Source organism: Acomys minous, assembly GCF_964271855.1.
Source record: "Acomys minous genome assembly, chromosome: 8".
Lineage (NCBI taxonomy): Eukaryota > Metazoa > Chordata > Mammalia > Rodentia > Muridae > Acomys > Acomys minous.
This window is the reverse complement of record NC_140489.1, coordinates 1,727,828-1,752,500: the sequence shown is the minus strand read 5'-3', so window position 1 is coordinate 1,752,500 and position 24,673 is coordinate 1,727,828. Positions and strand designations below refer to the sequence as shown.

The window sequence follows — 24,673 nt, the reverse complement described above, 5'->3', positions numbered from 1 at the left end:
GTAAAACATGAATTCTCCTACCTTGCTCTTCCCTGTGCCTGCATTTCCAACCACAAAGACGGAGTGTCGCACAGCCAGCAACTCCTCCAGGTGGACAACCTGCACACAGAGAGCTGGCAGTCAGAGTGACCAAAGGACAGTCCACTCGTTTCAGTTCTCTCCCACAACCCTACTCAGGCCTCACTGACACAGACTGTGGGGCTACAGTATGGCTTCCTGTCGATTTTCCACATGAAATGAGAGTAATAGAAGTCACCATCATCATCGCTGTCATCGCTAACTCTGCCATCACCTTCCTCACAAGCATCATCATCACCACCACTGTGGGCATGCACGCGTGCATGTGTGGAGGGCAGAGGTTAACACTGAACGCCCTACTCTGTCTTATTCTCTAGAGAACAGTGAGGTGTCTGGATCGACCTGTCTCTGCACTGGAGTGACAAGCACAGACAGCCGCACCTGGCTCTCACATGGGAAGGGGGATTTGAACCCAGGTCCTCGGGTCCGCATGCCTGTGCAGCAAGCCCTCTCACCCACGGAGCCACCTCCCTAGCTCCCATTTCATAACGTTCCACAACACTTGGTCCGTGGCAGGAGGAGTTACTTACAAAATCAATGACTTCACAGAGTTTTGAGTAGAAATGATGTGTAGCAACCATTACCCACAGGGGAGTAATGGCTCACATCACAACTATGCGAAACACAGATGTCTTATGCTTTGCCGATCATGTGTTCACTGCCCCCAGGGCAGCCGGCCTGGGCACAGCTTTGGCTAAGTCAGACAGTACCTTCCTGAGTGCTTGTCAGGCATACTAACCTATCTCTCCCTACAGGAATACACTGATGACTTTACTTTCAGTGTTTTATGGGTTGGAGGGAAAGAGAACACAATACGATTTTGGTACAGGATACCAAGACATTTAGCAATTAATTAAAAGTGTGGCTACCTTTAGAATCGTGACGGTCACTTCTGTGTCTTTAAGTCCTCAATGAAAGGGACTAGATATTGAAGCATTGATTTCCATGCTCCTCAGCTGACTATAGTAGGAAATGCCTGACAGTACTTAACACTACAGCCCTGCAATGTAGCTAGGCTTCGGATGAACATCACCTCAGCAGTTACGAAAACTACCTAGCCCACTCCTGCCATCAACAGTAATGTGTCCTTTACTTTGAGAATGAAGCTCTCCTCGGGCTGCAGGCGGAGTTCCAGGGTGGACTGCTTGACCATTTGTTCAAAGTGTGGCTTCCTCTGCCGAGGCACGTCCAGGGCTGGAAACAGGTCACTAACCAGGCCCAGGAACACTGGGACATCATCAGTTACGATTTTAGGCATATTGAAGTCTCTCAGTGCTCTCATGAGCACCTAGGGAAAATGACAAGAAGACACCAAATCTAAAGGCGACACAGTGCATTTCAAATACTCTAAGTAAGGACTTCTAGATTTTTTAAAAAATCACAAATAAATGACTGATGTTTGAAGAGATAGATTCAAACATTACAATATACATAATGTATGGAGCATCATGTGTTACCCCTAATTTTTATGTTGCATACCATTTAAAATTAAGTAAACTTCTCACAGTCTAGCAAGTACCTACTGAGCTAACACACATTTGAAAAGGATTTTTTTTTATTTAGTATGCTTGTGTGCACGCGTGCATGTGTGCGTGAGTACGTGTGTGTCCACAGAAGGCAGAAGACCCTGGAGCTGGAGTTGCAGGCAGTTGTGCGCTCCTCAACCTAGGTTCTGGAAACGAAACTCAGGTTCTCTAGAAGAGCTGCAAGCGTTCTCGCTGTGGAGCCATCTCTCTGGCCCCGTAAGAACACATTTCCAACCCATCTAATCTGAGATGGGAGCACTGTTCTCTCTGCACAGGGAGCCCAACACCACCTTCCGATCAGTGACCACAGATGGGCCTCAGTACAAGACAAGAGCGGAAGCTTCCTGCCTGGGGGGCTGTTCTGGTCTTCAGAACGCCTCTGCAACCCATCTCTTGCCTTCACCAAACTCCGATTCCTAGCCGAGCGGGCCTGCCACTCCACACTGCCTGAAGTCCTCTGCAATTGCAGGGTCATAAACACAAATGTCTTTTGGTCTGTGCTTTTGTTTTATACTGTCTAGAAACTAAAGTAGATCTAGATGCTAAAGGAGACGCTTTAAAGAGCAGTAACTCAAACACCAGAGTAAGTTATACGAGAGCTATACACTCCATCTTTGGCCACCATGGAGCAGAATGAGGGAGTGAAGAAAATGTTGTCTGGCCCTGAGCGGATACCAAGAAAAGAAACACTGGCAAATTTAAGACAAATAATGGCCCTTACCATAAAAAGAACATTCTAGATGAGTTTAGTTTTCTCCTGCATGCATTCCTGCCCAGTTCAGTCTACTCTTTATCTTATTTCTTCCTAAACAAGGGGACGAACATAGTGTTTCCCAGTGTCTTTATGAGTGCTTGTACCCCACAGAGTCAGCCTCTCCTCTTTAAGCCCACTCCACAGTGGACATTTTGTGCCCTGCCAGGTTGACATGCGTTCACTGTCTTTCCAGGATTAATATACCAACTTCATTAATCAGGGTTCCTAAGTGTCCCTCAAAGGAGATCAAACAGTAATTACCGAACTACTACATCTGTCAAAACACTTTTTTTTGTGGCTGATATTCCAAAAGTGCTTATAGAATCACATTTTCCATCCCAGATCCCCATCCCTGTAGTCGGGAACACTTGTGACCACTTACAGGAAATGCCAGCCCTTAAACTATCCCTGCATTGAGAATAGACGTTTCTACACGCGGGGTTCCGTGCGCCTGCCCAGCCAGGTGTATGGCCCCATCGGAAGCCATTTAGCCACTGCCTCCACAGCATCACTCAGCAGTACCTGGTCTTCGGGCCTGCTTTTATCTCCTCGTTTCAGGGAGCCAGCTACAACCAAGACAGACTTAATAGCGCGAAGTCCCCAGTCATAATGGTCCTAAAAAAAAAAAAGCAGAGGCACGTCTTTCTCAGGGACTGAGCGGGCTCTTTATTCCAAAAGTAAAAGCTGGAAACCAAAAAGAGTTCAGATAAACACACACGTCTGTGACTCACGACAATTAACTCTAGAAGAAGAGTAAATAGCTTTATGAATCTTGTCTGGCAGCCATTTCCCAGGGCTCCGTCTGCAAATTTCTTTCTCCACGGCTCTTGCTCAGTTCCCCATTTCCCTCCTCTGCTCCTCCTCCTCCTCAGTCAAGCTGAAGGCTCGGACCTGGACAGGTCCAAGTGTTCCCCACCCCCCAGCCATACATTGCCCTAGCCTTTCACATCTAGTCACTTAACACAACTCTGTCCTGGTGTTGGCATTAAACACAATACAAATGACAAAACTCTATCACCAACCATCTCCTCTCTGAGGCATGTGAGCATCATTCCCTGTGAACCCCACTGGCTCTCCTGCAGAGTCCCCTGAGCCTGGCTTACAGTAAGATGCTTAGTGAGCATATACTAAATAATATAACTCAAAAGTAACTGACTATGTTTGAAACAGCGTATCGCTGTGTGTCCCTGGATGTCCTGAAATTTGCTGTGGAGACCAGGCTGGCCTTGAACTCAGAGAGATTTTGCCTTTGCTTGGATGAAAGGTGTACACCACTAGTCTTGGCCCCAGAACTGACTGATTTGGGGGTGACTGGCTTTCTCTCCCTTGTCCCCCTTTCTGCCACCCTCATGGTAACAATTCTCCCACTTGTTCCTCAGCTGCGCCTACAGACAGGTCACCTCCCCTCCAAGCCTCAGAAGCAGCAGCAGCTGTAGAGTGGACAGAAATAGCCATCTACTTCACAAATGATTGCTGGGGTAAAACTGTTCATGTGGGAATGAATGCTTTGTGGACACTGAAATGATAAATACATGAATAAGCATGCCATTTCATCCATTCGTGGATAATAAAACCAAATTAGGCCTTGGCCATCATTTCAGTTGGTAATAAAAGTGGAGAAGAACGAAATTTAAAACACCCATGTGTGGTGCAGATAATAAAGGTAACAGGTGCGTGGAGAACGTTTTTGTTCAGGTGTGCATGCGTGGGAGTTTGGAGGTACAAATATCTGGATGGACTCCTGAAGAGTCTCAGCAGAGAAATTATTATTATTATTATTTTTTAAATCACCGGTCACAGCAGAGATCATCTGGGAGTCACAAGTACAAAAATGGACATGGGCTGAAGAAGAAAAAGAAAGGCAAGAACCAATAGCTCTACAGGGCACAGACACTGGGCCACGGCCAAGTCCTTGTAGAAGCGATGCTAAAGGAGAGGACGCAGACGAAAGTCTGTAGGTTCCGTTCTTGGGAAACCCCTGAATGTTTAAACATTGTGAGTGTTACTGAGACAACCCTTGCTCCTTTCCTTGTGTTGTCCAAGAACTGCTGACTTTAGAAAACTACCTTTTGTTTCTACTTTCATCCAGCTTTACTCCTTTTGTTCTGGAACATTCTCTGGTTCTTCGCACTCCTCTCGCCCCTCAGAAGTGTCTCTGGGTAGTGCTCTTACCTCAGCTCACATTTTCCCAGCCATTTTATGGATAGAAAACACATCAACAGCTGAGGTCATACCCAGTATAGCATGCTGCTTTTGCACCCAGCAATGCGGTGTGGTGCTTTTTCATGTTATCAAGGTTACTGTTTCCTTCCCAGATGCCTACCGTTAAGATGACAGCATAACCTTCTCTCTCTCTCTCTCTCTCTCTCTCTCTCTCTCTCTCTCTCTCTCTCTCTTTCTCTCTCTCTCTCTCTCTCTCTCTCTCTCCATATCTTACCCTAACAGTGGACAAGTTAAGATGAGTACACAAGTGGGCTGACAGTCCTATTGGGTAGCGGCTACAGACTAGTGTCACAAAAAGTCCGAAGCTGAACGCAAAGCTAACTTTAAGAAGACTGCAGCTGACACACACTTGTTTGTAGTACATTGGCAACTTCACAAACTTGTAAGAGGCATGTGACGGGAGGAGAAAGAATGGAAGACCCACCCATTCTAGAGACCAGGATTAATAGATAAATGGATCCCCACACATCTTCAAGTAAGGGATTAGCGACCAGTGAGAATAAACAACATTTCTAGAGTCTTTCACAGAATCAACCTTACCTCACCGTATGACCCCTTTCGTTTTTTCCATTATAAGAAATGAAGTCAACGTGAAATTTCCCTTTTAACTGTGGCATCAATGATGTTTAGAGAAAAATCTCATAACCCATTGATAAAAAGGCACGTAGAACATAAGTAAGATACTAACACGCTAAGATATCTGAAATTTAACTTTAAAAAAATATGACTTGGAAAATATGTATTTTTAAAATCCCATAGAAAATACAAAATCATCCCAAATGTCTGTGTCATTTGAATGCTAAATTATTCAACATCTATATTTTTAAATTTTTATTTTAATGTGATATAAAACCAGATAGTAATAACAAAAGAGTTCTCACCTGCTTGGAAAGGAGTTCCTCACAGAGTGTGTACAAAGAAATGAACTTCCGGGCCAAGGAGCGCGCATCCACAAACCCTTCTGCCACTAACATGATTTCACAGATCAGCTCAGTGTCAGGGGCCACCATGGCACAGGGTCTACAGTGTAAATATGCGCTTTAGTTTATAATGCGGCGAGGTCACACGTGCATATTGCTTAAACCAAGTGGTTAGCCTGTGCCAACACTCGCACCACTCCTGCATAGGTCATAATGGGCTCTGTCAATCACAGCTACGAAAATCCTTCAGTTCAACTAAAACATGTCCTCTGGGCACCAGGGAGATGGGGCTACGCCCAGGGTGGGGGTGAGGCAAGTTTAAAGAAGATGAAGGGTTACAATGTATTAACTTAGCCTCTGTTTGTTTGGCAGAGCTGGAGTTATTTAAACCAGAGCCCCTTCTGAGCCCTTGCTCTCCGGCACAGTTGTACCCCAGGCCCATAACTTCCAGTGTTTCTGATCTCACTAGCAAGGAGTGGCACACAGTGCCCATCGGTCTCCAGAGAATAATACCAGCCCCACAGCTGGCTGCAAGAGCCACCAGACAAACAGCCTCCCAGGACAGTGTCACTACAGAACTGATGATGGCGTTGTGAGTATTCATCACCTTTGCTGTGATTGACTTAGCAAAACATGATGCATTCTAGTTTTCAAAGTTAGTTGTGCTTAATGGCCGGCTCACCAAGTTCATGAATACCGAACCATCGCTTTCAAAGCGTACAAGGGGCGTGAGCATCGTTCCTGCAGAGGCCCCGGGTGGGTTCGGTTCCCAGCATCCACGTGGCTCAGAAGCACCAATAACTCCAGTTCTCGGGGATCCAGTGTGGGCTCCTGTGGGCACCAGGCGCGCATGTGGTGCACTTACATACACGCAGACAAAACACTCACACACTTACAATAAAAAAGTAAAACAAAACCTAGACATTTTAAAACATTCTAAGGATGTACAAGTTATCTCATGCATGATGCTCCCAGGTTTTACCAGGAGGGGCTTTTCAGATGAAAACTGTAGAAAAATTTATTTTGAAATTCCTCTTTGTGTGCAGGATGGTTTCAAAAAGTTCCCTTCAGAGACAGAAGCCAGGTCTGAAGGCTTTCCACTGAAGCCAGGGACAGATAGAATGCAGGCAACTGAATAAGTTAGCCCCACACTTTAGATGTGTAAGAGTGTGCACCCCAAAACATTCCCCTGTCTCTGTGAGTATGCTCACACTCTTCTTCACACACATTTGATTTTTTTTTCACCCTGGACACTTCCCAAAGTATCTTTGTAGGTAGGAGACTTAAGCCTTGACCCTAGATTATTTCTTGTATTTACTGTTTATCATGCAACAACAGAGTGGAAGGTGTAGAGAAGAAAGGCATTGGCATGTTATCCCTCATTACATTAGTATATGCAATAATGTATTAATAATGTCTTAGTTGCTGCCTAAAATAATGGGTTTAATTGTAACCTTTTCCTGTATGCATACCATCGCACCTTTACACCTCCCACTGCTCTCCCCTGTCCCTCCCCCCAAACGGACCTGTTTTCATGTCATATAAGTTTGTATACATATTTAAATCTAAATTCTGCACATAAGAAAACACAGGCGGGCTGCGGTGATGACTCAGCAGTTAAGAGCACCGGCTACTCCTCCAGAGTTCGACTCCCAGCATGCACAGGGTGGCTCACAACCATCTATAATGTGATCTGATGCCCTCTTCTGGTATGCAGGTGTACATGCAGATAGAGGACCCACACATTAAAAAAAAAAAGAAGAAAGAAAACACGCCCAATATTCTGCCTTTCTCCTCCCTCCTTCCTCCTTTGGAACTTTAACTGCCTCTTCTGTGCTGGGAACTGAAGCCTGGCCCCAGGGACTGCTATGCATGCATGCGCTCAGGACACTGAGCCGTATTCTGCAGCCTGGAGATAGCAGCACTCACCATGTGTTCACCTCATACCACCGAGGGTGCTAACACCTCCTCCTGCCTGCTCTCCCTTAATTCTAACAGGTCCAGAGGCGAGCCCTCTTCCCATTCACCTTTCACAGAGACACAGGCTGATGCATGGCGCATCATCGTTCCTGTTAAGTTAGGACTCTGGAGACTAAATTAGAGCCTCAAAACGATCCTGACACTGTTACTAGTGACAAAACATAAATGATGCTGTAGTTAGTCTATCAAATTTTTTTTCTGAAAATGTCAAAAAATTAAAATGTAAAGACTCAAATGAAGGAAATACATGAGGTAAATTGTGTCAGAAACCTGAAAACAGTGCAGGGGTTCACAGCCCTTGAGCAAACGCGCTCTGCAGCCGCCACGTCCCCTGCTGGGGCTAAAGAGAACAGATGCAGAATACTATGCCAGAAAGAGCTGCTATGGTGAGGAGCGGAAAACATTCGGTATGAGATGACAGAATAGTTGACAAGCTTTAGGGAACAGAATTAAATACTAATTCTGTATTACCCACCGAAGTTTTCATTTTATGAATTATATTTTGAAATTAATACCATAATATTAGAATAAAATATAAATGAATTATTAGTAAACATAAAAATGGATGAATAAGCTTAAAAGAATTAAAGGAATTCACACGAAAAACTACAAATGTTCTTATAATGTATGTAAAGGCACGCTAAGTAATTAAAGACACACCTTTGAGGGGCAGTGGTGGCACACACCTTTAATCTCAGCACTCGGATCGCTGTGAGTTCGAGGCCAGCCTGGTCTACAAAGTGAGTCTAGGCCAGCCAGGGATACACAGAGAAACCCTATTTTGAAACAACAACAACAATAACAACAACAACAACAAAGAAAAAGAAAAGAAAAGAAAGGAAATACTATCAATCCTCAAGACCTCCAAAAATCAATTGTTAAGCCATTAGATTATCCTCCGGGACCAAGAGGAAGTTGGACAACACAAGTTATTGCTGCCATGTAAAATTAGTAGCATCCTTACAGATAATGCAATGGACAAATGCACACTAAAACACTCATAATCCAATCAACAGGATAAACTTCACAAAAGATGTAGTTCATCAAAAACTAAGCCAAAGAGAAAGAAAATCTAAATAAATTCATTACCAAAAAGATTGCCATTAAGAAAAATCTTGGTGGGCTGGGGAGATGGCTCAGCAGTTAAGAGCACTGACTCTTCTTCCAGAGGTCCTGAGTTCGATTCCCAGCAACCACATGGTGGCTCACAACCATCTATAATGTGATCTGGTGCCCTCTTCTAACAAGCAGATGTACATATGATAGAGCACTCCTCTGCATAAAATAAATAAATATTTAAAAAAAAGAAGCTAGGATTGACAGGAACTTCAAGATAAATGTATCCTTAATCACAGAGTCATGTAGGGTGGGGGCATTAGTTTCCAAAGGGTACAAGGGAACTCCGGAGAGCTTTGGGACTGTCTTCTCAATCTGAGTGTCTGTACTGTCCCACCAGCTGTTCCCTTAAATGGAAGGATGCCAGCACACCAAATTACACCTGAACAAAGCAGCGGAGAAGATACCGAAGTCGCAGCGGTCACTGGAGGCACGTGGGGGGCCCTACACATCGGCTGAGTATTAGGAGCAAGTGGGCTAGCTGTGTATTTCAGTCATCAGCTACTGAGTCTGCATTTAAGAACGTACTGTGGGGTTGGGAGAACAACTCAGTCACTAAAGTGTTTGCCACACAAGCTGTGGACCTGCCTCAGTCTCCACCACCCATTTGAGAGCTAGTTGTGGTAGCACACACTTGCACTCCTAGCCTAGTGTGTCAGACGTGGAGGCAGGAGGAGGATGCCTGGGGCTCGCTAGCTGAATTGGAGAGCTCCATGCCAGGGAGAGATCTTGCCTCAAAATATAAAAAAGAAATAAAAAAGAAATGAGATGGAGAGCATTTGGGGACGACGCCCATTTTCAGCCCCTGGCCTCCATATGCACCCATAGGCCCATGCACATAGACACATATGCCCAAAGACTCTACTCTGCGGTCATAACTAGAAACAAATAATTTTAATAAGAATAAATGTTTATAGCTTGCTATTTTGATATCATAAAAAGCAAAAACAAGCCTGCCACACCAGACAAGACAATGAGGAAAGTGTAGATGAGCCATAAGAGGGAAAAGTTTTGGAGTTATGCAAAAATGATATTTTCAAAGAATTTTCAATAGCATGGCAAAATATATATGCCAAAATATTACAACAACAAAACTAAATAAAACTATGCCTACCATATTTTAAGTCTATAAAACAGAGATTATAGAAGCGACTAGAAAAATTATAGCTTCCCTTTACAAATTTCTGTATTTGCCCAATAATTTGTGAAAATTCTGCTTACAATAAAACATCTTAATGAAAAGACTGGTATTAAATACTTGAATTACCTCAGAAATTTTACATATTAATTTGAGTGCCGGTTTCAACACACAAGGGTAAGTTTATCAGGGAGAAAATGATCTCAGTAAAGGGATCTCAAAGAGATAAGTTTACCACAGGAAATTAAATTCTCAGCTAAAAGCATTGTCAGAGTAAACCGACGTTAGGTGGCGTAAGTGCACCAGACATGAGCTGCGAGGCAAGCACTTGCCTGAACAGAGCTTTGAGATTCTCTGGTAATTCGGTTCGGCCAGCGTATCCCGGGTTCATAGTAATAAATATTCCAACAGAGGGCTGCAGCCGGATAGTCTCTCCAAGAAATACAAATCTACCATAAAGAGAACGTTGATGGAATTAAATGTGTTCCCTGAACATGACTGAGCGTTGACAAATGCAAGCCACTGCAAGATGCAAATGCGTATTAGAAAGTTGTCTGTCCTGGGTAATTTTCTGTAAGACTCATAAGCACACACGGTTTGAATGTTTTGAAGCATATTTATTAAGGATACCCTCCCCGCCTTCAGAATCACAGTTTTGGGAAGCTTTTTTTTGTTTGTTTGTTTCCCCATAACCTATAATGGAAAAATGAAGAGTTGACTATTTAGCTACTTAACCTGTAATGAATTTACCTTCTGCTCCGTGGAAGGAACACTGCACAGACAGTGTCCATGCTCGTGGGACAAAGGGACCCCTGTCCAGCTCATCTCTGTGCTCACCCACCTCCCTTCCCGCTCCCTCAGTAAACCTCTGCTAAGCATCTCAGCAAGGTAGGGCAGCCTGACAGTCAGGGCAGCAGGATGGCAGCCTCTGCCAGACTCAGCATCCAGAGACGTGCATGCCGCACATTAGGAGTGACAGTTGTCCTTTTTCTGTTCCAATTTCCTCATCTAATAAAAAAAAGCAGAACTTCACCTACAAGTGGCGATTTGAAAGACTATGAATATAATGGTTCACGGCCCCGAGGGCCCAGTGACTACTCAAGGGACATTAGCTATGACAACTGCTCTCTTTATCACTCTCATGCCAAAGCCGAGGAGGAACAACTTCAGAAAGAAATTATGAGGGGTGCGGTCAGACTGCTGATGACCAGGGCAGTGAAATGGCCACCAGCACAGATGCAAGTGCAATAGGCCTGCAGACAGGGCCAAGCAGATGAAACACAAGGAGGTCTCAGCAACATCTGAGGGAGGAAGCAGAAGGCTGAAGTACTCTTTCAGAAGACAGGGAGCAGACCTGCAGACACCCAGGACTTCTGGTGGATTTAGACATTAGGTAGCTAACAGCAGCATAGAGGAAGGGTGGCTGTGGCCATGGTCTAAGCCTCACTCCCCCTGTGCACACAACAATGATTCAAAGGGAGGGGCTCCAGTGAAAGGCAGGGGGCACCAGTGAAAGGGAGGGGCTCCAGTGAAAGGGAGGGGCTCCAGTGAAAGGGAGGGGCTCCAGTGAAAGAGAGGGGCTCCAGTGAAAGGCAGGGGGCTCCAGTGAAAGGGAGGGGGCACCAGTGAAAGGGAGGGGGCTCCAGTGAAAGGGAGGGGCTCCAGTGAAAGGGAGGGGGCTCCAGTGAAAGGGAGGGGCTCCAGTGAAAGGGAGGGGCTCCAGTGAAAGGGAGGGGGCACCAGTGAAAGGGAGGGGGCTCCAGTGAAATGGAGGGGGCTCCAGTGAAAGGGAGGGGCTCCAGTGAAAGGGAGGGGGCTCCAGTGAAAGAGAGGGGCTCCAGTGAAAGGCAGGGGGCTCCAGTGAAAGGGAGGGGGCTCCACTGAAATGCAGGGGGCTCCAGTGAAAGGCAGGGTCTCCAGTGAAAGGGAGGGGGCTCCAGTGAAAGGGAGGGGGCTCCAGTGAAAGGGAGGGGGCTCCAGTGAAAGAGAGGGGCTCCAGTGAAGGGGAGGAGGCTCCAGTGAAAGGGAGGGGCTCCAGTCAAAGGGAGGAGGCTCCAGTAAAAAGGGAGGGGGCTCCAGTGAAAGAGAGGGGCTCCAGTGAAAGGCAGGGGGCTCCAGTGAAAGGCAGGGGGCTCCAGTGAAAGGGAGGGGGCTCCAGTGAAAGGGAGGGGGCTCTAGTGAAAGGGAGGGGGCTCCAGTGAAAGGGAGGGGGCTCCAGTGAAAGGCAGGGGGCTCCAGTGAAAGGGAGGGGACTCCAGTGAAAGGGAGGGGCTCCAGTGAAGGGGAGGAGGCTCCAGTCAAAGGGAGGGGCTCCAGTCAAAGGGAGGGGCTCCAGTGAAAGGGAGGGGCTCCAGTGAAGGGGAGGAGGCTCCAAAGGGAGGAGCTCCAGTCAAAGGGAGGGGCTCCAGTCAAAGGGAGGGGGCTCCAGTGAAAGGCAGGGGGCTCCAGTGAAAGGGAGGGGCTCCAGTGAAAGGGAGGGGCTCCAGTGAAAGGGAGGGGGCACCAGTGAAAGGGAGGGGGCTCCAGTGAAAGGGAGGGGCTCCAGTGAAAGGGAGGGGGCTCCAGTGAAAGGGAGGGGCTCCAGTGAAAGGGAGGGGCTCCAGTGAAAGGGAGGGGGCACCAGTGAAAGGGAGGGGGCTCCAGTGAAATGGAGGGGGCTCCAGTGAAAGGGAGGGGGCACCAGTGAAACGGAGGGGGCTCCAGTGAAAGGGAGGGGCTCCAGTGAAAGGGAGGGGGCACCAGTGAAAGGGAGGGGGCTCCAGTGAAAGGGAGGGGCTCCAGTGAAAGGGAGGGGGCTCCAGTGAAAGGGAGGGGCTCCAGTGAAAGAGAGGGGCTCCAGTGAAAGGCAGGGGGCTCCAGTGAAAGGGAGGGGGCTCCACTGAAATGCAGGGGGCTCCAGTGAAAGGCAGGGTCTCCAGTGAAAGGGAGGGGGCTCCAGTGAAAGGGAGGGGGCTCCAGTGAAAGGGAGGGGGCTCCAGTGAAGGGGAGGAGGCTCCAGTGAAGGGGAGGAGGCTCCAGTGAAAGGGAGGGGCTCCAGTGAAAGGGAGGAGGCTCCAGTAAAAAGGGAGGGGGCTCCAGTGAAAGAGAGGGGCTCCAGTGAAAGGCAGGGGGCTCCAGTGAAAGGCAGGGGGCTCCAGTGAAAGGCAGGGGGCTCCAGTGAAAGGGAGGGGGCTCCAGTCAAAGGGAGGGGGCTCCAGTGAAAGGGAGGGGGCTCCAGTGAAAGGGAGGGGGCTCCAGTGAAAGGGAGGGGCTCCAGTGAAGGGGAGGAGGCTCCAGTCAAAGGGAGGGGCTCCAGTCAAAGGGAGGGGGCTCCAGTGAAAGGGAGGGACTCCAGTGAAGGGGAGGAGGCTCCAAAGGGAGGAGCTCCAGTCAAAGGGAGGGGCTCCAGTCAAAGGGAGGGGGCTCCAGTGAAAGGCAGGGGGCTCCAGTGAAAGGGAGGGGCTCCAGTGAAGGGGAGGAGGCTTCAGTGAAAGGGAGGGGCTCCAGTGAAAGGGAGGGGTTCCAGTCAAAGGGAGGGGGCTCCAGTCAAAGGGAGGGGGCTCCAGTCAAAGGGAGGGGGCTTCAGCAGGTGGAACCAGCCAGATGCTTGCTTTGTGGTCAGGCATGATCACCCTTAGATCTATCACTTAGACTGTGCAGGGTAAGGGGAACTTAATCAACTCATGAAATCGTGAAGGAGCCTCTCACCCTGTTAGTGACCTAGCCTAAGGAAGAAGGAGAGAGGCCTCAGACAGGCAGGCAGGGCAAGTGTGCCTAGGAATTTTCAAATCACTTGTGATTCCAGTACATAAATCTACATGACAAAAGACAGCCTTGGATGACTTCTGGGTTTCCTCAGATAATGGGATTCTGACTAAAAGCCAAGTATAGCTGGGGAATCAAACAGGAAAAATTTCAACTTCTCTAACACAGCTCTCAAGGAGGTGTGTGTGTGTGTGTGTGTGTGTGTGAGCAGGATGCTAGAAGCTGGGTCTCAGGACCCTGTAGGGTAGATTGAGAGGTTTCCTAGAGGTGGTAACATCTCAAATAAACTGGAAACTTCTATAACATGTGGTCTGAGAAAGGGTGTGGGGTGGGGAACCTTTAGTGGTGAACAGAGTGGAAGTGTCCCCAGGCACAAGAACAATAGCAGCAGAGCAAATATTCCTGGAGGGAGGCTGGCCTCACATGTGGGGTGTCATGCTTGGCTCTCAAGGTTTAGGCATCAAACTCCAAATGCTGGCTGTGCTTTGCTTTTGGAATAAGGCACCACGGGGCAAAGGGTTTGCATTTCAGATATATCTGGGAAGGCTTTGTCACCAGCCAGTGGAAGGACATGAAGGTATCCCTCATCGGGATGGGGCCCCAACAAAGCAGCTGGTGCCGGGAAGACAGGGACTCTGACTTGGGTGTATTACGTGGCAGAGCTTAGGACCTCAAGTAGATTCTTGAGCTGCCATATGTAGCTGTGTCCAGAAGTCTAAAAGATGAAGGGGGGCATCTGGAGATGGTCAGAGCTTGGGTGCTGGACAAACTCATGAGGAGAGAAAATAGGCACACAAGAAAAGCCTATAAGCACAAGTCCATGAAATCCAGCATTAACAGCCCAGGCCATAAAAATAAGTTTAGAACTTATAGCTAGCAGTGACACGAGGCCCACTGTGTCCTAGAACCTTGTTCAAATCCCTCCCATCAACCAATACCGGGTTCTAGAAGGGAGGCCACACGTTCCAGGTGAGAGAAACACCTGGAAAGGTGAAGCAAATGTGAGACTAGCCAGAAGGCAAAAAAGAAAAAAAAAGAATACTGATGCCTCTTCGCTCACTGACCTCAGCACAAAAACTACTAGTAAAAATGGGTGGTGGGTTATTCAATAGCACAATCCAAAATTATCTTATTTTATCCACTTAATGCGACAGAGAGAAGTAAGGAAATACTGAGAAGATAAGCTTATCTCGAGATTGAGGGAAAAATAAAAAGAACAAAGGCTAAAGCCAAGAAGGAAGGAAGGAAGCCAGGCAGGGGCCCACCTCCTCTTCCCGGTTCTGATGGCGTCATGGATCGTCTTCACCTGCACGGCCACCACGGACAGGACGTCCACAGCAATGCGGTTGAATTCATCAAAGCAGCCCCAGGCTCCCGTCTGCACGAGTCCTTTATAGATGTTTCCTATGGACTGCATACAAGGAAGTGGCACGGTCAGAGTAGAGCAGAGGGCTTGGACTGCTCACAGACGGACGGACGGACGGACGGACGGATGGGACAGCCCTGATCTGCCGGCCAAAGGGCTCTAGCTAGCATCCGGAGCTTTGGTGCCAACGTGACGTCACAAATGCAAACATTTCCTTGCTGTGAAATTTTGCTTCGTGCACAAAATTACTAAACCTATTGAGCAAAGTCACCTTCAACCCGCAGTAGACGTGCATGTAATGGGCAGGAATCGCATGTTTAGTCTTGGACTGCAGACCTAACCTAAGGATCAAAATACAGCAAAACCTGAAAATTTCAAAATGAGAGACACTTTACTGCTCCAAGCATTTCAGACAAGGTCTACGGCTCTTTCCAAACAGGATGAATGCTGCTAGGACACGTTTTATGCGCTTAATAACTCACCTTGTAGTCCATCTGCTCCGAGCAGTTGAATACATAAACCATCATCCCCAGGGCACGGCCAAGGTCTTTGGTGGTTTCTGTCTTGCCTGTGCCAGCGGGGCCGGCCGGAGCCCCGCCCATGGTCAGATGAAGCGACTGGCTTAGAGTGATGTAACACCTGCACACAAGAGAGCACAGACAGCATGGTCAAGCCTGTGCTTTCCTGACACACTGGGGACGGGTGCTTTCCTTTAAGAGAGTGGCTGAGAAGTCAAGGCTTAGACATGAGAGAAGCAAAACCCGCTGGGGTGCTACTGGTTTCTTCGCAGCAGTCGTGAGCTGCCAACTTTGCGGGTTGAGCACTTAAGACAACTAGAGAAAACGTGCTGTTTTATTTGTTCACTGTTTCATTTCCCAAGAGCTGTGCATCTGAATACGAATGCCTTTATTTGTGATGTATAATGCTATGTGAAGATAGCATATGATAGACAATGCCTCAAACCATTTATAGACTAGAGGGGGGGTCTTAGATGATGGTGAGTTAAACACGACTGCATTAAGTTGCTATGTACCAAACACACTAAGAGCTGAGATGTACATGCACACCTGTAAGTGTGCAAATATATACACCTACTTCAATGCAGAAGGTGAGTGCAGTTACCAAATGGAACACTATAGTCTGTGTATTTTAGGATTTGGAAGGTGTTGCACATGCACTTAGATTGTGATGCTTATTTGGGTAGGGAGAGGTTGAAAGTGTCATCCAAAATACAGAACTTAGCATTTGCAAAAGAGAGCAATACTAACAACCGTCAGGCCTTCAGACGGCGGAAAATCTTTACTTGGCTCTCCACATTGTGTTTTGTGTTAGTGCAGACAGGGATGGTGGTACAAAGATGCATGCATGCCTAGGGCTGGGAGACCAGGGACTAAGATCTAGTCCGAGGGTCATCAGATAGCAACGTGAAGCCATCAGATCTCAGCATCTTGAGATCTCTTATCCACAAAGCGAGGGCTGCAGAGCTGCACGAAGACAGTCAGGGGCCAAAGCTCCAAAGAGTTCAAAGCACTCCACCAGTAGAGACAAGTAGAAAACGGGCCACAGCCTTTCCATCACACACAGCTTAAGAGCACCTCAGAGCGAAATGACTCCTACACACCAGCAACTGAGCCCTGTCTGTAGAAGACACATGGTCACCTTTTCCTACACTTTCCTCTGCCTGCCATCAGAAGGAGCCAAGTGTCCAAGCTCCAACTGATGAGTGGTATGTGCACAAATGGCATTTCCAGGACACTTGCCTGAGGGCAGTTCCTTTGGGCTCCTTTTCCAGGGACTGAGGCAACCATGGAAGCCGAACTCAGTTTGCCAGGCACCCACTCACCCATGATGTGGACATGCTCACCTCTAGACTTAGTAAAGTGAGACGTCAGCTTCTGTGTTCATTAAGACACTCAACTGTCAAGTTTTTCCTAATGACAGCTTAGTGGTAACATCTTCACCACCATAGCTGTCTGTCAGTGGCAAGCTGGCCAACCTGTCTCCGAACCTGCTCACGTAAGAGGAGATGGTACCTGCCCTGCCTAGTTTGCAAAGGGGTGTCCTCATCCATCAAATGTCAAGTGAGACAGAATGGATGCATTTAGAGGACATCACTATGCTTACAAAAACCCACAGGTAAGGCAAAGGATGGGAGGGAGATGAAACACATAATTAAACACCTTTTCCAATGTAATCTGCACTAAAAGAACATGCATTAAAAAAAAAAAACTTCCAAATGGAGGATATAGAGATTTTTAAATTAAAATTTTGCTAATCAGCCAGGCTTCACACATTGGAATAATTTACATTTCTCCCTCTTTTCCTATGCCCCTTTGCCTCTCTTCTGCTCTTCTCTCCTTTTAATGGCATGCACATGGTAGCTGTGGTGACTTTCAGGCAACTATGGCAGGTACAGTGTTCAATTCTTTTTTTTATGAACACTGTAACAGATGAAGGAAGGAAGATGGTGTCCGTCTCAGGAAAAGGTGAGGAGACACTGATTTAGACAGCTCCAGGAGGTGCTGCCTCATGATGAGCTCATGCGAACACACCCCTGAGACATCTTTACCTTTATGACTTTCTACCTAACTGTTTGCTTTTTTCTTTTTTAAAAAATTAATTTATTCAGATTACAACTCAATTGTTATCCCATCACTTGTATCCTTCCATTCCTCCCTCCCTCCCACTTTCACCCAATTCCCCTCCCCTAGGTCTGTGACCCAGGGGGACCTCCTGCCCCACTATATGGTCATAGGCTATCAAGTCTCATCTTGGTAGCCTGCTTATTCTTTCTTTGTTGTAAGTCTTCAATTAGCATTGGAAGTTTTGGTGGCAATCTGTTGGTGCTGTGATTTTCTTGGACCATTCCGGCTGTCTTCCTGTCCTTTAACCTTGGAACTTCAGTCCTTAGTGTCACCTGCAAATTTGTACCCTGGAATGTGGGTGCAGCTGGCTCTGTGCACGCACTCGGGTCTCTCAGCTCAAATGTTTCCTTAGTCTACACAGATATCGATCCCAAGTCTAAAATGCTCTGAAACCTGCTTTTTAAACATTTGAGGATGTGAATTTCAGATTATGGGTGTCCAACATGGACAGTGTACACAAATTTCTCAAAGTCCAGAAAAGTTATCCTGCATTGGAAATGTTTGTGGACCCGCAGCATTTCCGACAGGGGAAACCCACCGGAAGTGGATTGTTCCCTTGGGACTCTTCCTGACAAACTGCTGTGCTGCCCTTCTATCACAGCAGGCAGCACTGCTTAAAACAAACACCTGCCACCCTCCTCATCCTCACCTGCTCACACACCACACTCAGCTGCAACTTGATTGCCATTGACAGCAAAGAGACTTAGCCCAGCGCTTCATAAACACTTGACAACTCATTTAACAAATCTCGGTCTCGCCCTCTTCACTGTTACCACCTACATCTGCACTTCCTGAAAGAGGAAGCTGACGGCAGAGGCAGGTGGGCGGGATAGCCTCAGGAGAAACTAGGCCTGCTCGAAGCACATTTGTCCGTGCTCTTTCTCCCTTTGTTACTGTATGGCTTCTGCAACCCCATTTCTCTAATTCAGTTCTCTCCACCTTGCCTGTATTGCACAGTTAATTTTCACGCTGCTTTCATTCATAGCTCCCCGACTTGTTCTGGTCCCCTCCCAGGCCTCTCTCAGGTGCATGCCTCTCCGTGCACACAGAAGGACACCGGGGTTTGGTTTCCCCTCTGCGGGGAGCTGTGTTTGTTACCTGTCGGTGAGAGGGGTGATCACCAGCCGAGGGCTGTTTCCTAGGTACTCATAGAAGTACTGGAAGCGGGCGTCACAAATGTTGACCATGCAGTGCCTCCGAGCGTCTTCCCACGTGTGCCGAAGTTGAGACAGCCAGGCAAAAGCATGGCGGCTGACGACCTACAATCATCATCGCACAGTCTTAACACGCTGCACCCCAACAGTTCTGAGGCACATGTGTGCAACAAGAGCCTTTGCTTTGTCTTTTGTGCAAAACCATACCATGCTTGTTCATGAAATGCTCTTACAGTTTATGAATCACCCAGGGTAAGTTTTGTCTCTTCATGCACACATTGCTGGCATCCAATAAAAACCATTTTTTCCATTTTAAGATTGCACATAGTCCATGATTCCTTTACACTGAAGTATAAACTACACTTCCATGTATGTTCATAGCACAGAACTTTTAACTTCATTTTTATCAGATTACTTGAGATGGTTTTGATAGGCTACTCTTTGCTGTATTATTCAATTCTATTTCTTCTCTAGTTTGAAAGAAAACTTCTGTCTCTTTCAAGGCTCCAGGGACTCTAGGACTCCCTGGAATTCACTCATGTCACCAAAACTCTTACCTGTCATTTCCCAAGACTAGACAGACGTCAACACTGCATACACTTATATTACAGAGCGTCAAGAATGAGACGAAGTGTCCTTTCGTTTAAAATAAAGAAAGTATTACATGCATTGGTGGTTTAGTGGCAATCACAACTGCTTTCTAAAATATATTCTAATTATAAGTTATGTTACTGCAAGTACAAAATATGAAAATATAAGAAAGGGAAAGGTCACATTCAAAGAGTGGATGTCAACAGCTCATTACGAACATGAGAAAACACACTAAGTGGTGCTTTGCAAGGGCTGATCTGAGATTAATTAAAAGTGTTCCTGACTACCATGTGGCAACTTGCCGCTATGTGTATATGTGTGGGTACACGCCCATGTGTGTGTGTACATGTTTGTGTGTCTGTACATGTCCATAGGTGTGTGTACATGTTCATGGGTGTGTACATGTTCATGAGTGTGCACATGTTCATGTGTATGTACATGTCCATGGGTATGTGCATATGTTCATGGGTGTGTACATGTTCATGGGTGTGTGCACATGTCCATGGGTACGTACATGTTCATGTGTATGTACATGTCCATGGGTGTGTGCACATGTTCATGTGTGTGTACATGTCCATGTGTGTGTACATGTCCATGGGTGTGTGCACATGTTCATGGGTGTGTACATGTTCATGGGTGTGCACATGTTCATGTGTGTGTACATGTCCATGGGTGGGCCTGTGTGGCCACAGGTTGACATCATCAGGTGTCTTCCTAGTTTTTTGAGACAGAGCCTCTCCTGGATGCAGTTTTCAGTGCTTCTGGGTCTTCTCTCTCACACAGCAAATGCCTTACTAACTGAGCCTATCTGCAATCCTGAAAAGGCACTTCCTTGTATTTCATGGAGAAAATTTAAATCCCCTTTGACTTCAGTAAAGAAATAAGTAGGAAAAGAACATACAGTGTTTTATGATTCAGGCATTCAAACCAAGATAAACACTTTGTTTGCATGCTTTAGAGTGTTAGATTTTACTTCAATTTAACTAGGACTTTTTTCTTTATCTTTTAAAATTTCATTTTGTGGAAGCTGAGATACACGTTTTCCCTGTTTCTTTTATTTCTAGTGTTTGTTTCTCTCTTTTTACCTAAAAATCGTCTCCACACAATATAGTTTGACTATGTTCTTTTCCCCCTGAGGTAGTCTGAATGGGGCTGCTCCCCCTAACCCCACAGGACCCTACCCTCCCGGGCTCATATGTTAGAATGTTTGGCTCCTAATTGGTGGAATTAGGTGGGGAGGGATTAGGAGGAAGTCTGGTGGGAGGAGGTGCCTTGAAGTTTCAGAAACCTTTGCCAGGCCTGGTGGCTGTCTGTCTCTGTCCTTCATTTATGCAACTTCTCCCTCTCGCTTCCCCTCCCCCACTCTCCTCCCTCCTCCCTCCCTCCCTCCCTCCTCCCTCCCTCCCTCCTCCCTCCCTCCCTCCCCTCTTCTCTCTCACTGTCCCTCCAACTTATGCGTCAGGATGTCATCTTGGTCCCGCTTACTCCTGGACTGTTTCCCACTCTGATGAGAACGGACTGACCCTCTGAAACTGTGAGCAAGCCCCTGGCTGAATGCTTTCTCTTGAGCTGTCTTGGGCTTGGTGTCTCGTCTCAGCAATAGAGAAGTAACTAAGACACTTTACCCCAGCCTTTCCAGCACCTCCCCAACCTTCCTACCCACTCTTTGCCAATGCCAAACCAACTCCAAGGCTTTTCTGTGAACATTTTGTTTTGTTTTAGGATTATTATTATTATTATTATTATTATTATTATTATTATTACTATTATTATTATTACTATTATTATTATTTTGGTCTTATTGGTCTTTCTTGTTTTGATTTTCCTTTTTGTGTTTGTGTGAGTTTTATTTTATTTTATTTATTTATTGTTTTTTTTTTTTTGAAAGAGTGAGTTGCCATTTCAGTAGTAATATGTGGTGTGTGTGTGTGTGTGTGTGTGTGTGTGTGTGTGTGTGTGTGTGTGTGCAGGCAATGTACAGCACAACACAGGGGTAGAGGCCAAAGGACAAGCTTCATCAGAAATCCTTATCTTCCACTTTGAGGCAGACTCTCATTACCACTGTACCCATGCTCGCTGACATGAGACTTTCCCATGATTCTTCTGTCTCTGCCTCACTGCTCACCACAGGAGCAATATTTCCTGCTTTATGTGGAGTCTGGGGATCTGAACTCAGGTCTGTAAGCTTGCCTGGCCAGCGCTGTGCCCGAGAGCCAGCTCCCCAGCCCAGCCCTGCAGATGGCTGACATGGCGTACAGTGCTGCTGGCTGTGTAAGCCTTGGAGGAGAGAGCCACAGGCATGGCTGTGCACCAAAGCCAGAGAGGCTGTAAACACAAGAGCCCTTCCCATGGTCCCTGCTCCTGCATTAACTTTTAGATTTATAATTTAGCACACCACTGGGTATTACTCAGGTAAGTCAAATCTAATGCACCCAAACAACTTCCCAGCACTAGTTAAAACTTTTGAAAAACAATACATTTCTCAAAGCCGCCCCCCACCCTGACCCCGACACCCCAACCCCAACCTCCGCTCCCCCTCCCCACAACAAATGCCATCGTCAGAAAACAACAGCAGTCAATCAGCTTCCAGCAACACTCGCCTTCTGAGAGATCAGTTTTGCCACCACGTCTCTGGCGTGGACATCGATGGTGCAGACTGTCATGATCTTCTGCCTGTCGCCAGGCGGAAGCTCGCCCAGAAGAAGTGTGATCAGGGCGTTCAGCTGCGAGATCTAGAAGGGTTTTTAAACCACAAAGGAAGCAGAGCTTACAAACACAGAGACTAACCGGTCAGTATTCCTAAGGAATGCTTTAATTATAAAACAATCCCAAACCTGGCATCTCAGCTGACCATCAGAGAACCCCAGGGAGAGACAAACGCACCATCCTCCTTCACAGAGCCAGCCAGGGCACAGAGGAGACAAGGCTCTTACGGCAGAAGTGGGGCTTTCCGCCTACACTGTGTAACACACCCCAGTGATCCAGCCCATGACGGTAAAACAAACTTTTTTTTTTAAGGTATAAGAGTTAAATGACAACTTTTATCCTCTGGAGAAAACTGCCTAACAACTAGCTGATTAGTTGTTTAATTATTTATGGTGGTAATTAATGAGAAAATGCTCAAAGCTAAGCATCGTATTTTGCCCATTCTTTTTACTTGTGTCACCAATCTTGTTTAGGCTCCTTGGTCTCGCAGATAAATAGTTTCAAAGCACTGGTCTTTATTTCTTGAACGGCAAGTAAGGAATGGGGCTAACATGAGCAACACTCCACCGAGCCAGGTGAAAATGCAGCACTGCAGTTGGCAGGACACGCTCATGCTACTGTGAACACATGAGAAATGGGTCAGAAATAACATGTTTCCTGTGGTGAAGTGTGGCCAGAAAAGTTTGAAAGCCAGTCTCTTGGGTCTGTCTGCCTGTCTTTGCTAGGTGGTTATTCACATAAAAGACCTTCTTCCTTAACTTCTGCCTTGCTCAAGCCTTATTTGCAAAAGAACCCACACATCATGATAGGTGGCAGTATTGTCCCTAGTCCGCCTCAGCTCTGCAGAGCCCTGCCCATTACAGATCATTAGAGCCTGAGAGCCTCAGGAGAGCCTGAGAGTTGTCAGGAAGCGAGCAACAAGTCAGTGGCAGCCCTCGCACCTGGGAGCTGAGTGTTAAGCCAGGTTCCCTGTGGCACTGTGGAGAGGTTTATGAAAAGACGAAGTCCCAAAGTAGCCCTGAGACCGCTGGGCAGCTGGTCTCTGGAGACAGCCATGCTCTGTAGGCAGAAGGCAGGCAGGATGACGATGCCTTCATACACCCAACTTACACCAAGTTAGAATACAGGCTTCCTGAGCACTGACGAGGCACATCCCGTCCCCTCACTGGAGTTCACAATACTCTCCCCACCACCACACTATTCTCTCCCTCATGCTCCGAAGAAAGCAGGCTCTCTGATCACACCGCCAGGGGCAATGATCTGCGTTGTCTAAATTCTAAAAGAACACATTCACTTTACAACAGTCTATTAATTAATACCCTACCTTACCAACAAGGAAATTGTACCACAAGTCTATGAACTTGGAGCAGGGCTTCGGATACCACAGTCTGACTTCTGAGGGTGGGTACCCTCTTGCTCCCTGCCTGGGCCTGGCTACCACTGCTAAGTCTGAGGAACCGAGGCCTCCGAGAAAGTATCCCAGAGATATCTGTGTCCTTTATGAGGTCGTCAGAATGTGTTCCTTCACTTTGCACTTTGACCAATAGCTATGCTTGTTCCTTATTCTCTGTCTATGTGTTGGACTTTTTATGGGTCCCTCATATCCATGAGGCCACACACATGTGGGTTTCTGTGCCTGCTTCATTTCACTGAACATTATATACTTCATACTCACCTATGCTGCTTTCAGTGACATGATTTTTTAAAGGTTGAATAGTATTCCACTGTTCATGTCTATTTACCATCTATCTATCTATCTATCTATCTATCTATGTATCTATCTATCTATAATCTATCATCTATCTATCTATCTATAATCTATTATCTATGTATCTATAATCTATCTATCACCTATCTATCATTTATCTATCTATCATCTATCTATCTGATATTTTTCATCTATCAATAAAATTAAGTTGTTTATATATCTTGGCTGTTGTGACTAAAGCTGCAATAAAAAAGTGGAATGCAAATAACCCATCAAAGCATTCTGTTTTCTTTGTAGAAATAGCCAAGAAAGTTAAAGATCTGTTGGCTGAGAACTGCAAAGCATCAGTGATAGAAAATTTAAAAAGACATAAGTAAATGTAAATATATTCCACATTCGTGGGCTGAAATATCTCATATTTCTTAAATGTCCAATCTATTCCATGGAAATTATAAATTAAATGTTATCTACATCAATACCCCAATGGCACTTTTCAGAAAGAAAAATAAACCTTTAAACATACACGAAACCTAAAATGACTCTGAGCAGCTAAAGCAATCTTATGCAAAAAAGGGAGAGAAGATGGAAGTGTTATGTCTAACTCAAGTTACATCACAGAACTGTAGTAACTAACAGGATGGAACTGAAATTTCAACTAGTTTTCAGTACAGAAGCAAGAATATACTTGGGGAAAGGATAGCATCTTCGTCAAATGGCACAGGGACGCTGAGGGCAGATGTGAGCACATGCCTGTGACCTCAGTGCAGGAGAGGCCATGGCAGAAGTTCAAGGTCATTCTCAGCAGCAGGGAGTTCAAGGTCAACCTGGCAGACACAAGACCCATCTTCATAAAATAAAGCAAAGGCCAAGCTGGGCCTTCTCGCTTACACTAATTACATGTGCAGGGGACTAAAGCTTTCTACATGGGCTACCAGGAGCAGACCCATGAGAACAGGTTCTGAGATGACTCTAGGCAATGAGTTTTAGGATTTGAAACCAACCACAAGCAACAAAAGAAAGAAAG

General features: G+C 46.4%; 1 protein-coding gene across 4 annotated transcripts in view; it reads right to left on the bottom strand.

Moving 5' to 3' along the window:
* The window catches only part of DNAH11 (dynein axonemal heavy chain 11), a 296,286-nt gene that overhangs the window by 165,775 nt on the left and 105,838 nt on the right, over positions 1–24,673 (bottom strand). For all 4 annotated transcript variants that reach the window (XM_084791554.1, XM_084791555.1, XM_084791557.1 and 1 more), the window contains 9 exons: positions 21,836–21,967; positions 18,589–18,749; positions 15,328–15,484; positions 14,745–14,890; positions 10,068–10,184; positions 5,463–5,601; positions 2,881–2,973; positions 1,172–1,366; positions 22–99 (listed from right to left, as the gene is read on the bottom strand). In XM_084791554.1, coding sequence (XP_084647680.1) covers positions 22–99; positions 1,172–1,366; positions 2,881–2,973; positions 5,463–5,601; positions 10,068–10,184; positions 14,745–14,890; positions 15,328–15,484; positions 18,589–18,749; positions 21,836–21,967 — 1,218 coding nt within the window. The remainder of the gene's footprint in view (positions 1–21; positions 100–1,171; positions 1,367–2,880; positions 2,974–5,462; positions 5,602–10,067; positions 10,185–14,744; positions 14,891–15,327; positions 15,485–18,588; positions 18,750–21,835; positions 21,968–24,673) is intronic.